This window comes from Ranitomeya imitator, chromosome 6 (assembly GCF_032444005.1).
Source record: "Ranitomeya imitator isolate aRanImi1 chromosome 6, aRanImi1.pri, whole genome shotgun sequence".
Taxonomy (NCBI): Eukaryota; Metazoa; Chordata; class Amphibia; order Anura; family Dendrobatidae; genus Ranitomeya; species Ranitomeya imitator.
Genome location: NC_091287.1, coordinates 31,017,955 through 31,031,414, shown reverse-complemented (window position 1 = coordinate 31,031,414; position 13,460 = coordinate 31,017,955). Strand labels below are relative to the sequence as shown.

General features: G+C 41.1%; 1 protein-coding gene across 1 annotated transcript in view; it reads left to right on the top strand.

Annotated features, from left to right (window-relative positions):
* Positions 1–13,460, top strand: part of VPS50 (VPS50 subunit of EARP/GARPII complex) — a 195,118-nt gene that overhangs the window by 35,721 nt on the left and 145,937 nt on the right. The window contains exons 3-5 of the mRNA XM_069729396.1: positions 254–376; positions 2,973–3,044; positions 13,059–13,112. Of these exons, the coding sequence (XP_069585497.1) occupies positions 254–376; positions 2,973–3,044; positions 13,059–13,112 (249 nt within the window). The remainder of the gene's footprint in view (positions 1–253; positions 377–2,972; positions 3,045–13,058; positions 13,113–13,460) is intronic.

Here is a 13,460-nt window from a genome sequence, read left to right as displayed (position 1 = left end):
ATAACGGCGCCGACCTGACACTGTGTGTAGGTTACTGAGCACAATCCTGCTGACAGGGGCACTTAAAGGAATTCTTAAATATTAGAATATTAAAAGTAATTGTCCATCTATCACAGTACGTGACTCCTGCAGTACTTCGTCTGCTGCTGGTGATTTATAATGCACCTCTGTAATTCCTCACTATTAAGTGCTTTCCTGTGTTCTCTATGGACTGCAATTATTAGTATTTAATGATATCGTCTTATATTTACAGGAAGAGCAGCGAGAGCCCCGGGAACAGGCGACTGATCCTCTAGCCGAGCAAGAGCTCATCAACAGCATCGAAGAGATTTATTTTTCCAATGATTCTCTTGACATCATGAAGTATGAGCTCGAGGTAAGTGACAGCTGTATAACAATCATGGGTATATAGTGCAAGTTCATTGAGGTTCATCAGAGGCAATATATGTATGTACGTTCAGATTGCTAAATAGCATCCTTAAAGGGCCACTGTCACCCCCTCCAGTCGTTATAAACTAAAAGAGCCATCGTGTGCAGCAGTAATGCTGCATTCTAACAAGTTGGCTCTTTTAGTTTTTTGTTCATGTATTCCCAAAATAAAGCGCTTTGAAACTTATCCATAATACCTCTCTTTGTCCATGGAGGCGGGTCCTCACTCCCCAGCTTTAACCGGTACTCTGCCGTCACTCCAATCTTCAGGGGCTTTCGGCGCTGCCCCCTCCGCGCTTTTTTTGCTTCAAAACCGGCGCCTGCGCTGTGTACAACTGTGTGGGGCAGGCGCAGTAAGCTCTGGCCGTCTGACGTCCCAGCCAGGCTTGCAGACTGCGCCTGTGCGGCCACCCTGCCTATGAATCCCAGCCTCGCAGTGTGTTATGCATTATGCACAGTGCGGGGCTGGGATTCATAGGCAGGGTGGCCGCACATGCGCAGTATGCAAGCCTGGCTGGGACGTCAGACGGCCAGAGCTTACTGCGCCTGCCCCACACAGTTGTACACAGCGCAGGCGCCGGTTTTGAAGTGAAAAAAAGCGCGAAGGGGGCGGTGCCGAAAGCCCCTGAAGATGTGAGTGACGGCAGAGTACCGTTCAATCTGGGGAGTGAGGACCCACCTCCATGGACAAAGAGCGGTATTTTGGATAAGTTTCAAAGCGCTTTATTTTGGGAATACATGAACAAAAAACTAAAAGAGCCACCTTGTTAGAATGCAGCATTACTGCTGCACAAGGTGGCTCTTTTAGTTTATAACGACTGGAGGGGGTGACAGTGGCCCTTTAAGAGCAATCTGTCCCAAAGGGTTTTGCTTACTAATCTGGCAACAGCATGATGCATGGGCAGAGACACTGACTCTAGCGATGTATCACTTACTGGGCAAGAATATAACTACTTGTATAATACTGCTCCTATGTACAAGAATATAACTACTATTATACTGCCCCTATGTACAAGAATATAACTACTATAATACTGCCCCTATGTACAAGAATATAACTACTATAATACTGCTCCTATATACAAAAATATAACTACTATAATGCTGCTCCGATGTACAAGAATATAACTACTATAATGCTGCTCCGATGTACAAGAATATAACTACTATAATACTGCTCCTATGTACAAGAATATAACTACTATAATACTGCCCCTATGTACAAGAATATAACTACTATAATACTGCTCCTATGTACAAGAATATAACTACTATAATACCGCCCCTATGTACAAGAATATATCTACTATAATACTGCCCCTATGTACAAGAATATATCTACTATAATACTGCTCCTATGTACAAGAATATAACTACTATAATACTGCCCCTATGTACAAGAATATAACTACTATAATACTGCCCCTATGTACAAGAATATAACTGCTATAATACCGCCCCTATGTACAAGAATATATCTACTATAATACTGCCCCTATGTACAAGAATATAACTACTATAATACCGCCCCTATGTACAAGAATATATCTACTATAATACTGCCCTTATGTACAAGAATATAACTACTATAATACTGCTCCTATGTACAAGAATATAACTACTATAATACTGCCCCTATGTACAAGAAGATAACTACTATAATACCGCCCCTATGTACAAGAATATAACTACTATAATACTGCCCCTATGTACAAGAATATAACTACTATAATACCGCCCCTATGTACAAGAATATATCTACTATAATACTGCCCTTATGTACAAGAATATAACTACTATAATACCGCCCCTATATACAAGAATATAACTACTATAATACTGCCCCTATGTACAAGAATACAACTACTATAATACTACTCCCTATGTACAAGAATATAACTACTATAATACTGCTCCTATGTACAAGAATATAACTACTATAATACTGCTCCTATGTACAAGAATATAACTACTATAATACTGCCCCTATGTACAAGAATACAACTACTATAATACTACTCCCTATGTACAAGAATATAACTACTATAATACTGCTCCTATGTACAAGAATATAACTACTATAATACTGCTCCTATGTACAAGAATATAACTACTATAATACTGCTCCTATGTACAAGAATATAACTACTATAATACTGCCCCTATGTACAAGAATATAACTACTATAATACTGCTCCTATGTACAAGAATATAACTACTATAATACTGCTCCTATGTACAAGAATATAACTACTATAATACTGCTCCTATGTACAAGAATATAACTACTATAATACTGCCCCTATGTACAAGAATATAACTACTATAATACTGCTCCTATGTACAAGAATATAACTACTATAATACTGCTCCTATATACAAGAATATAACTACTATAATACTGCCCCTATGTACAAGAATATAACTACTATAATGCTAGAATGAGACTTGGATGCAGTGTAGGTGTACTGTGTTTGGTGTGCTATATGTCTGGTTTCTGCGGCTCAGGGTTATGTTGGTGTTTTTGTTTCCCCCTGGTGTAGAAGTTGCCCCCAGTCCTCACGCTGCATGAGATGGAGGAATACAGAGAGAAGCTGAAGAGACAGCAGGCTGCAGTAAGTACGGTGCTTCCATGTTGCTCCGCTCTTGTTAGGGCTGAGCCGTTATTCGGCGGGCTCTAATCCTGCCAGGCTTTACACACCGGGGAGAGAAGATACCACAATATATGCAGCTTTATCAGTGAAGCGCTCAGAGGGGGAGCGGCAGTAGGTAAGCACTTGATAAAGCCCACTTGGCTTGGATATGCAGCAATTTGCATCTCAAATGAAACCGCAATCCCTGAGCCCTCGAGACGCTGCAGAACGGGAAAGCGCTCAGTTACTTTCCAGTAATTCTATATCAAAAAGTGATGGGGGAACAAAGCTTGATCTAGAAAATCGAACCCAGAAAAAAACAAAACACTTTACGTACAGATCGCTTTTTAAAGGAAAACTATTTTTTTATATATATATTTGTCATTCTGGAGCTGAAGATTCTGAAAACGTGGTTTGATTTTTCACATGAACTGTGTAATACCAAGTGTCTCCAGTGGGGGCAGTGCAGGGAGATGGAACTCCTGCTTCCCTGATCAAATTGATTGCTGGAGATCCCAGAATCGAGACAACCTGATATTAACTTCTTGTTAAGGGAGCCTTATAAAGTAAATGTATTTTAACCGATAGAACAATCACAGGTTGAAATTCTCTAGTGAAATCGAAAAAAAAAAAAGTGTTAAAAGTTTTCAAAAATATGTAAAGGGAAAAAAAAAATCCTCTTACAAAATATAAGTCAAAACTGCACATTAGGTAAGTTGAATAATTAAAAAAAAAAAAATTTTTTTAAAAACTGTTGTGTTTTTGGTTTTTTTTTGCCTCGCCTTCCAAAATTAATGCAATAGAAAGCAATAAATGAAAAAAAAATTGTTACCCCCCCCCAAAAAAACAAAAAAAAACCCCCAAAGTGGCGGCATTAAAAAAAAAAATATAACTCGTCCCTCCCAAAACTGTGCTGGCTGAGTGTTTGCAGAAATAAAAAAAAAAAAAAAAAAGTTTAAATTTTTCAATATAAAAAAACTAAAAGTAGAAAAATAAACAAATTGCCTGCGGCAAAGAAGTGGTTAAAATGCCTTGCAGACATAGCTATTATTTTTGCTATTTTTGCATGCTGACATTAGTAGCATAGGAGCCAAGGCCGACCCCTCGCAATGATCACTCCCCATGACCACCGAAAATGCGATGATTCTGATTTTGACCCGCAAGTGAATTTTCTGCATAGCCCCTTTAAGTGGCGCTAATCCGGACTGCTGGGTGCATCTGACGCCTTTTCCGGAGCTCTAGTGCTCTGGTTGCAGAGCCGAGCACTTTATGTGTATGACTGGTGTGAATTAGTTATGGCGGCTCTGGATGTTGGAGTGAAATTCTCTATAATTCGATGTGGCACTTACATGATGTAAAGCTTTGAAGGCTTGAGGGTCTGGATCAGAAACCTGCGGCGGCGGCGTCTCTTTATGGACGTCATGTATAATGCAAAGCTGCCAATAAATGTAATCGTCTCCGGCGTCAGGATTTTCCCCGTAAAATCCAAAAGGAAAAGCTTTTTTTTTTTTTTGCACAAAAAAAGGAAAAAAAAATCCCCTCCCCCCCCCATCTACAGAGCGCGCTCTGCTCTAGTTCTAAATGATATTCTTCATTTCTGAAAAATAAACACGTTGCATCTTTTACGTTTTCGGAATGAGACGAGACGTGCATGTAGAGTTGGAAATTCTCCGCCAGGCGGTAACATTTTACTAAATTGAATTAGGATGTCATTTCAGGCTTGTAATTTCCTATTTGCGCTCCCAGGGATTTGTACAGAGCATCGATCATTATGTCACCACTATCCTGACATTTTGAACCTTTTACTTTGTTTGTTTATTTTTTGCATTTTTATATTGCACTTTATTTTTTATTTTCTTCTGGTACTGTTTTTATAAGGTTTCCATAATATTTGCATAGTTATTCCTTAAAGATATTGTCCAATTTTGCTGACAATGTTTTTTTTTAAATACTTGACCCCTTTGCGGCCCTTGACTTATATTTACGTCAAAGGTTGTGTCCCTGACTTTGATGCGGGCTCACACGCTGAGCCCGTGTCTTGCCCTCAACTTGATGGCTGATTTAATCAGCCATCATCTGCCTCTAACAGCCAGAGAGGATCGGTGCTTCGCCTTCGGCTGTTAACCTGTTAAATCCCGCTGTCAATCTCTTGAAAGCCGAATTTAACATGCGCCGACCAGAAGCATGTCACAAATCTTGCCCATCGGTGCCCCTGTCACATGATTGGGGGCGACAATGGGTTGTCGTGATAGGCAGGGGACTGCAAAATACTCCCATGCCTGTCATTGTGAATCTTCTGTGAACATCGGCTTGTGGCCGGCATTCATAAGAGATTATGATTTTTGCTACACATAGCAGTGCTCAACCCCTGTATGTATAGCACAGGCAGTCTGATGATCTCAGCTGAAGTCTCCTAAGGAAACTTTTAAAGTCAGTAAAAAGTGTGAAAAAAAAAAAAAAGTTTTTAAAAGTAAAAAAACAAAAAAAAAAACTAAAGTACAACCCCCCCACCTTTTGCAGTATATTTGTTATCGCTGATTTAAGAAATGTCCGACCTATGGAAATATAAAAACAATCTGATCAGTAAACGGCGTAACGAGAGAAAAGTATCAAAATGCCAGAATTACGTTTTTTCAGCTGCCACAACATTGGAATACAACCCCTGGCAAAAATTATGGAATCACTGGCCTTGGAGGATGTTCATTCAGTTGTTTAATTTTGTAGAAAAAAAGCAGATCACAGACATGGCACAAAACTGCAGTCATTTCAAATGACAACGTTCTGGCTTTAAGAAAAGAAATCAAGAACAAAAAATGTGGTAGTCAGTAATGGTTACTTTTATTAACCAAGCATAGGGGAAAAATTATGGAATCATGAAAAACAAACAAACAAACAAACCCTTCAACACATCACTAGTATTTGTTGCACCACCTCTGGCTTTTATTACAGCTTGCAGTCTCTGAGGCCTGGACTTAACCCCTTCCCAACCCATGACGCCACATAGGCGTCATGAAAGTCGGTGCCAATCCGACCCATGACGCCTATGTGGCCTCATGGAAAGATCGCGTCCCTGCAGATCGGGTGAAAGGGTTAACTCCCATTTCACCCGATCTGCAGGGACAGGGGGAGTGGTAGTTTAGCCCAGGGGGGGTGGCTTCACCCCCCCGTGGCTACGATCGCTCTGATTGGCTGTTGAAAGTGAAACTGCCAATCAGAGCGATTTGTAATATTTCACCTATTATAACGGGTGAAATATTACAATCCAGCCATGGCCGATGCTGAAATATCATCGGCCATGGCTGGAAACACTAATGTGCCCCCACCCCACCCCACCGATCACCCCCCCAGCCCTCCGATCTGTCCGGTACACTGCTCCGGCTCCCCTCCATCCAGTGCTCCGCTCCCCCCCGTGCTCTTGTCCGCTCCCCCCGTGCTCCAATCACCCCCACGTGCTCCAATCACCCCCCCTGCACTCCGATCCACCCCCCCGTGCATCATCCACCCCTCGTGCTCTGTTCCACCCCCCCGTGCTCTGTTCCACCCCCCCGTGCTCCGTTCAACCCCCCCCGTGCTCCGTTCCACACCCCCCCGCGCTCTGATTCACCCCCCCATGCTCCGATTCTCCCCCCCCCCCCCGTGCTCCCCCCCCACCACATCATACTTACCGATCCTGCCGGGGTCTGTCCGTCTTCTCCCTGGGCGCCGCCATCTTCCAAAATGCAGATTCGTTCCAAAGTGCATTTTGATCACTGAGATAGATTATATCTCAGTGATCAAAATAAAAAAAATTATAAATGACCCCCCTTTGTCACCCCCATAGGTAGGGACAATAAAAAAATAAATAATTTTTTTTTTCCCCACTAATGTTAGAATAGGGGTAGGGTTAGGGCTAGGGTTAGGGCTAGGGTTAGGGTTTCGGTATGTGCACACGTATTCTGGTCCTCTGCGGATTTTTCCGCTGCAGATTTGATAAATCCGCAGTGCTAAACTGCTGCGGATTTATGGTGGATTTACCGCGTTTTTCTGCGCATTTAACTGCGGTTTTACAACTGCGATTTTCTATTGGAGCAGTTGTAAAACCGCCGCGGAATCCGCAGGAAGAAGTGACATGCTGCGGAATGTAAACCGCTGCGTTTCCGTGCAGTTTTTCTGCAGCATGTGCACAGCGATTTTTGTTTCCCATAGGTTTACATTGAACTGTAAACTCATGGGAAACTGCTGCGGATCTGCAGCGTTTTCCGCAGCGTGTGCACATACCTTTAGAATTAGGCTATGTGCACACGGTGCGGATTTGTCTGCGGATTGGCCGCTGCGGATTCGCAGCAGAGTTCCATCAGGTTTACAGTTCCATGTAAACCTATGGAAAACCAAATCCGCTGTGCCCATGGTGCGGAAAATACCGCGCGGAAATGCTGCGTTGTATTTTCCACAGCATGTCAATTCTTTGTGCGGATTCCGCAGCGTTTTACACCTGTTCCTCAATAGGAATCCGCAGGTGAAATCCGCACAAAAAACACTGGAAATCCGTGGAAAATCCGCAGGTAAAACGCAGTGCCTTTTACCCGCGGATTTTTCAAAAATGATGCTGAAAAATCTCACACGAATCCGCAACGTGGGCACATAGCCTTAGGGTTAGGGTTGGAATTAGGGTTGTGGTTAGGGTTAGGGGTGTGTTGGGGTTAGGGTTGTGGTTAGGGGTGTGTTGGGGTTAGGGTTGGAATTAGGGTTGTGGCTACAGTTGGGATTAGGGTTAGGGGTGTGTTGGGGTTAGTGTTGGAGTTAGAATTGAGGGGTCTCCAAACGCAACATGGCGCCACCATTGATTCCAGCCAATCTTGTATTCAAAAAGTCAAATGGTGCTCCCTCAATTCCGAGCCCCGACGTGTGCCCAAACAGTGGTTTACCCCCACATATGGGGTACCAGCATACTCAGGATAAACTGCGCAACAATTACTGGGGTCCAAATTCTCCTGTTACCCTTGTGAAAATAAAAAAATTGCTTGCTAAAACATCATTTTTGAGGAAAGAAAATGATTTTTTATTTTCACGGCTCTGCGTTGTAAACGTCTGTGAAGCACTTGGGAGTTCAAAGTGCTCACCACATATCTAGATAAGTTCCTTGGGCGGTCTAGTTTCTAAAATGGGGTCACTTTTGGGGGGGTTTCTACTGTTTAGGCACACCAGGGGCTCTGCAAACGCAACGTGACGCCCGCAGACCATTCCATCAAAGTCTGCATTTCAAAAGTCACTACTTCCCTTCTGAGCCCCGACGTGTGCCCAAACAGTGGTTTACCCCCACACATGGGGTATCAGCTTACTCAGGAGAAACTGGACAACAACTTTTGGGGTCCAATTTCTCCTGTAACCCTTGGGAAAATAAAAAATTCTGGGCTAAATAATTATTTTTGAGGAAAGAAAACGTATTTATTATTTTCACGGCTCTGCATTATAAACTTCTGTGAAGCACTTGGGGGTTCAAAGTGCTCACCACACATCTAGATAAGTTCCTTTCGGGGTCTAGTTTCCAAAATGGGGTCACTTGTGGGGGGTTTCTACTGTTTAGCCACATCAGGGGCTCTGCAAACGCAACGTGACGCCCGCAGAGCATTCCATCAAAGTCTGCATTTCAAAACGTCACTACTTCACTTCCGAGCCCCGGCATGTGCCCAAACAGTGGTTTACCCCCTAATATGGGGTATCAGCGTACTGAGGAGAAACTGGACAACAACTTTTGGGGTCAAATTTCTCCCGTTACCCTTGGGAAAATAAAAAATTGCAGGCTAAAAGATCATTTTTGAGAAAATAATTTTTTTTTTTTAATTTTCATGGCTCTGCGTTATAAACTTCTGTGAAGCACTTGGGGGTTCAAAGTCCTCAGCACACATCTAGATTAGTTCCTTTGGGGGTCTAGTTTCCAAAATGGGGTCATTTGTGGGGGATCTCCAATGTTTAGGCACACAGGGGCTCTCCAAACGTGACATGGTGTCCGCTAATGATTGGAGCTAATTTTCCATTTAAAAGCCAAATGGCGTGCCTTCCCTTCCGAGCCCTGCCGTGCACCCAAACAGTGGTTTACCCCCACATATGGGGTATCAGTGTACTCAGGACAAACTGGACAACAACATTTGGGGTCCAATTTCTCCTATTACCCTTGGCAAAATAGGAAATTCCAGGCTAAAAAATCATTTTTGAGGAAAGAAAAATTATTTTTTATTTTCATGGCTCTGCGTTATAAACTTCTGTGAAGCACCTGGGGGTTTAAAGTGCTCAATATGCATCTAGATAAGTTCCTTGGGGGGTCTAGTTTCCAAAATGGGGTCACTTGTGGGGGAGCTCCAATGTTTAGGCACACAGGGGCTCTCCAAATGCGACATGGTGTCCGCTAACAATTGGAGCTAATTTTCCATTCAAAAAGTCAAATGGCGCGCCTTCCCTTCTGAGCCCTGCCGTGTGCTCAAACAATGGTTTACCCCCACATATGAGGTATCTGCGTACTCGGGAGAAATTGCCCAACAAATTTTATGATCCATTTTATCCTATTGCCCATGTGAAAATGAAAAAATTGAGGCGAAAATAATTTTTTTGTGAAATAAAAGTACTTTTTCATTTTTACGGATCAATTTGTGAAGCACCTGGGGGTTCAAAGTGCTCACTATGCATCTAGATAAGTTCCTTGGGGCGTCTAGTTTCCAAAATGGGGTCACTTGTGGGGGCGCTCCAATTTTTAGGCACGCGGGGGCTCTCCAAACGTGACATGGTGTCCGCTAAAGAGTGCAGCTAATTTTTCATTCAATAAGTCAAATGGCGCTCCTTCCCTTCCAAGCCCTGCCGTGCGCCTAAACAGTGGTTTACCCCCTACATATGAGGTATCAGCGTACTCAGGACAAATTGGACAACAACTTTCGTGGTTCAGTTTCTCCTTTTACCATTGGGAAAATAAAAAAATTGTTGCTAAAAGATAATTTTTGTGACTAAAAAGTTAAATGTTCATTTTTTCCTTCCATGTTGCTTCTGCTGCTGTGAAGCACCTGAAGGGTTAATAAACTTCTTGAATGTGGTTTTGAGTACCTTGAGGGGTTCATTTTTTAGAATGGTGTCACTTTTGGGTATTTTCAGCCATATAGACCCCTCAAACTGACTTTAAATGTGAGGTGGTCCCTAAAAAAAAATGGTTTTGTAAATTTCGTTGTAAAAATGAGAAATCGCTGGTCAAATTTTAACCCTTATAACTTCCTAGCAAAAAAAAATGTTGTTTCCAAAATTGTGCTGATGTAAAGTAAACATGTGGGAAATGTTATTTATTAACTATTTTGTGTCACATATCTCTCTGGTTTAACAGAATAAAAATTCAAAATGTGAAAATTGCGAAATTTTCAAAATTTTCGCCAAATTTCCGTTTTTATCACAAATAAACGCAGAATTTATTGACCTAAATTTACCACTAACATGAAGCCCAATATGTCACGAAAAAACAATCTCAGAACCGCTAGGATCCGTTGAAGCGTTCCTGAGTTATTACCTCATAAAGGGACACTGGTCAGAATTGCAAAAAACGGCAAGGTCTTTAAGGTCAAAATAGGCTGAGTCATGAAGGGGTTAATGAGGGTCACACAGGACTCTTCATCCATCTGGCTCCAACGTTCTCTGATTGCTGTTGCCAGATCAGCTTTGCATGTTGGATTCTTGTCATGGACCATTTTCTTCAACTTCCACCAAAGATTTTCAATTGGATTGAGATCCGGACTATTTGCAGCCATGACATTGACCTTATGTGTCTTTTTTCAAGGAATGTTTGCACAGTTTTTGCTCTATGGCAGGATGCATCATCATCTTGAAAAATGATTTCATCATCCCCAAACATCATTTCAATTGATGGGATAAGAAAAGTGTCCAAAATATCAACATAAACTTGTGCATTTATTGAAGATGTAATGACCGCCATCTCCCCAGTGCCTTTACCTGACATGCAGCCCCATATCATCAATGACTGTGGAAATTTGCATGTTCTCTTCAGTCAGTCATCTTTATAAATCTCATTGGAACGGCTCCAAACAAAAGTTCCAGCATCATCACCTCGCCCAATGCAGATTCACGTTTCATCACTGAATATGACTTTCATCCAGTCATCCACAGTCCACGATTGCTTTTCCTTAGCCCATTGTAACCTTGTTTTTTTCTGTTTAGGTGTTAATGATGGCTTTCGTTTAGTTTTTTTTGTATGTAAATCCCATTTCCTTTAGGCGGTTTCTTACAGTTCGGTCACAGACGTTGACTCCAGTTTCCACCCATTCGTTCCTCATTTGTTTTGTTGTGCATTTCCTGTTTTGGAGACATATTGCTTTAAGTTTCCGGTCTTGACGCTTTGATGTCTTCCTTTGTCTACCAGTATGTTTGCCTTTAACAACCTTCCCATGTTGTTTGTATTTGGTCCAGATTTTAGACACAGCTGACTGTGAACAACCAACATCTTTTGCAACATTGCGTGATGATTTACCCTCTTTTAAGAGTTTGATAATCCTCTCCTTTGTTTTAACCGACATCTCTCGTGTTGGAGCCATGATTCATGTCAGTCCACTTGGTGCAACAGCTCTCCAAGGTGTGATCACTCCTTTTCAGATGCAGAATAATGAGCAGATCTAATTTGACGCAGGTGTTATTTTTAAGTATGAAAATTTACAGGGTGATTCCATAATTTTTTCCTCAGAATTGAGTGATTCCATAATTTTTCCCCTATGCTTGGTTAAAAAGAGTAACCATTATTGACTACCACATTTGTTGTTCTTGATTTCTTTTAGTGTTTCTTAAAGCCAGAGAGTTGCCATTTGAAATGACTGCAGTTTTGTGCCATGTCTGTGATCTGATTAATTTCTACAAAATTAAACTGAATGAACATCCTCCAAGGCCGGTGATTCCATAATTTTTGCCAGGGGTTGTATAAAGGAATCGGAGGCGATCAAAGCATCGTATCTACACCCAAATGGTATAAATTGAAACGTCCGCCCAAGCCGCAGAAAATAAACCCTCCCCCAGCCCTGATTCTGAAAAATAATGTTATGGGTGTCAGAAAATGGCGACAAAAGCAAAAAAAAAATTTCTTGCAAATTTCAGAATTTATTTTCACCATTTAAATAAAAAAAAAAAAAAAACTATACATGTTTGGCATCTGTGTACTCGTACTGACCTGGAGAATCATATTGCCCGGTCAGTTTTACCGTACAGCGAACATGGTAAATAAAAATAAATAAATAAATAAATAAAAAAAAAAGCAGGCTGTAGAAAGCAACTTTTTTTTTAAATTAAACCAAGTTGCATAAATTATTTTTATCCCTGAATACTTTCATTTAAGAAAGGAAAGTGGGTGTTTTTGCATTTTTTTTTTTATTCCTGTGGCTTTCATGAGTTTCCTTCTTTTTCTTTTCCTTACGAATTTGCTTTACGGTTCAGAGATATGGACCTTCTTGTTTTATGCTGATTACTTTGATCTGTATCAAGGAGGCGGGAATCACGGGATCCTCAGGGGCGTGTCTTTAGTTGCATCTGCAGTGTTATTTTTTGAACCACGCCCCCTTTGTAAAGACCCCCAAAATTAGCAATAGCTAAAAAGTCCTATATTTCTGGAACCATAGGGCGGATTTTAGAAAAACAAAAAGTGCAATACCCAGGGGAGCAACGAGAATAAAATAAGAACAAAAACTGGTTACTTTCTGGCTCCTCTTATAAGTTACTTTGACACACATTAATTTGAACAGGCGCTGTGTAATTTTTAATTTCTCGTTATCGGACCCCCTTTGATCATCAAATTAGAAATAACCCTTCAATGCCATCTTCAGGGCTCCTAAATTGAAAAAAATTCTAGAGATTGTTTTAAAAGTGTCTTCAGTTCCACCCTATCATCATTTGAAAGGCCCCCAATTTTTTCTTGCTTCTTGTCAGTCGGTGTGTTATTATTTTTGTGGTTATGTTTTTCTAATTCGTTTTTTTTGGGTTACATTGTAGGTTTCCAGAAAAGTAGCAGATCTGATTCTAGAAAAGCAGCCGTCCTATGTCAAGGTAAGAACTGACCATCTATTACTTTTACTTGCATACAATCTAAGAATAACGATATTTTTTGTTTTTAGCTTTTGTTTGAGATTTGCAGTCTTTTATTTTGTGTTTTACCAATCTGTTTTATTCTGTTCGCTTTTCCCTGTCACTCCAAACATAATAATTTCCCAATTTTTTTAGAATTTAGAATTTCATTATACCAGGAGTGATCATCGTTACCAATAATTATGGATAGGTGCACTGCACTACTTACTGTAAGTAGTGCAATGGATTATGTTATTAAATATCGTCTAATTTTCTAATGTTGGATTGGGATCCAAGAAGTATCGTTTCTCCTTGCGGAGAGTGACATGA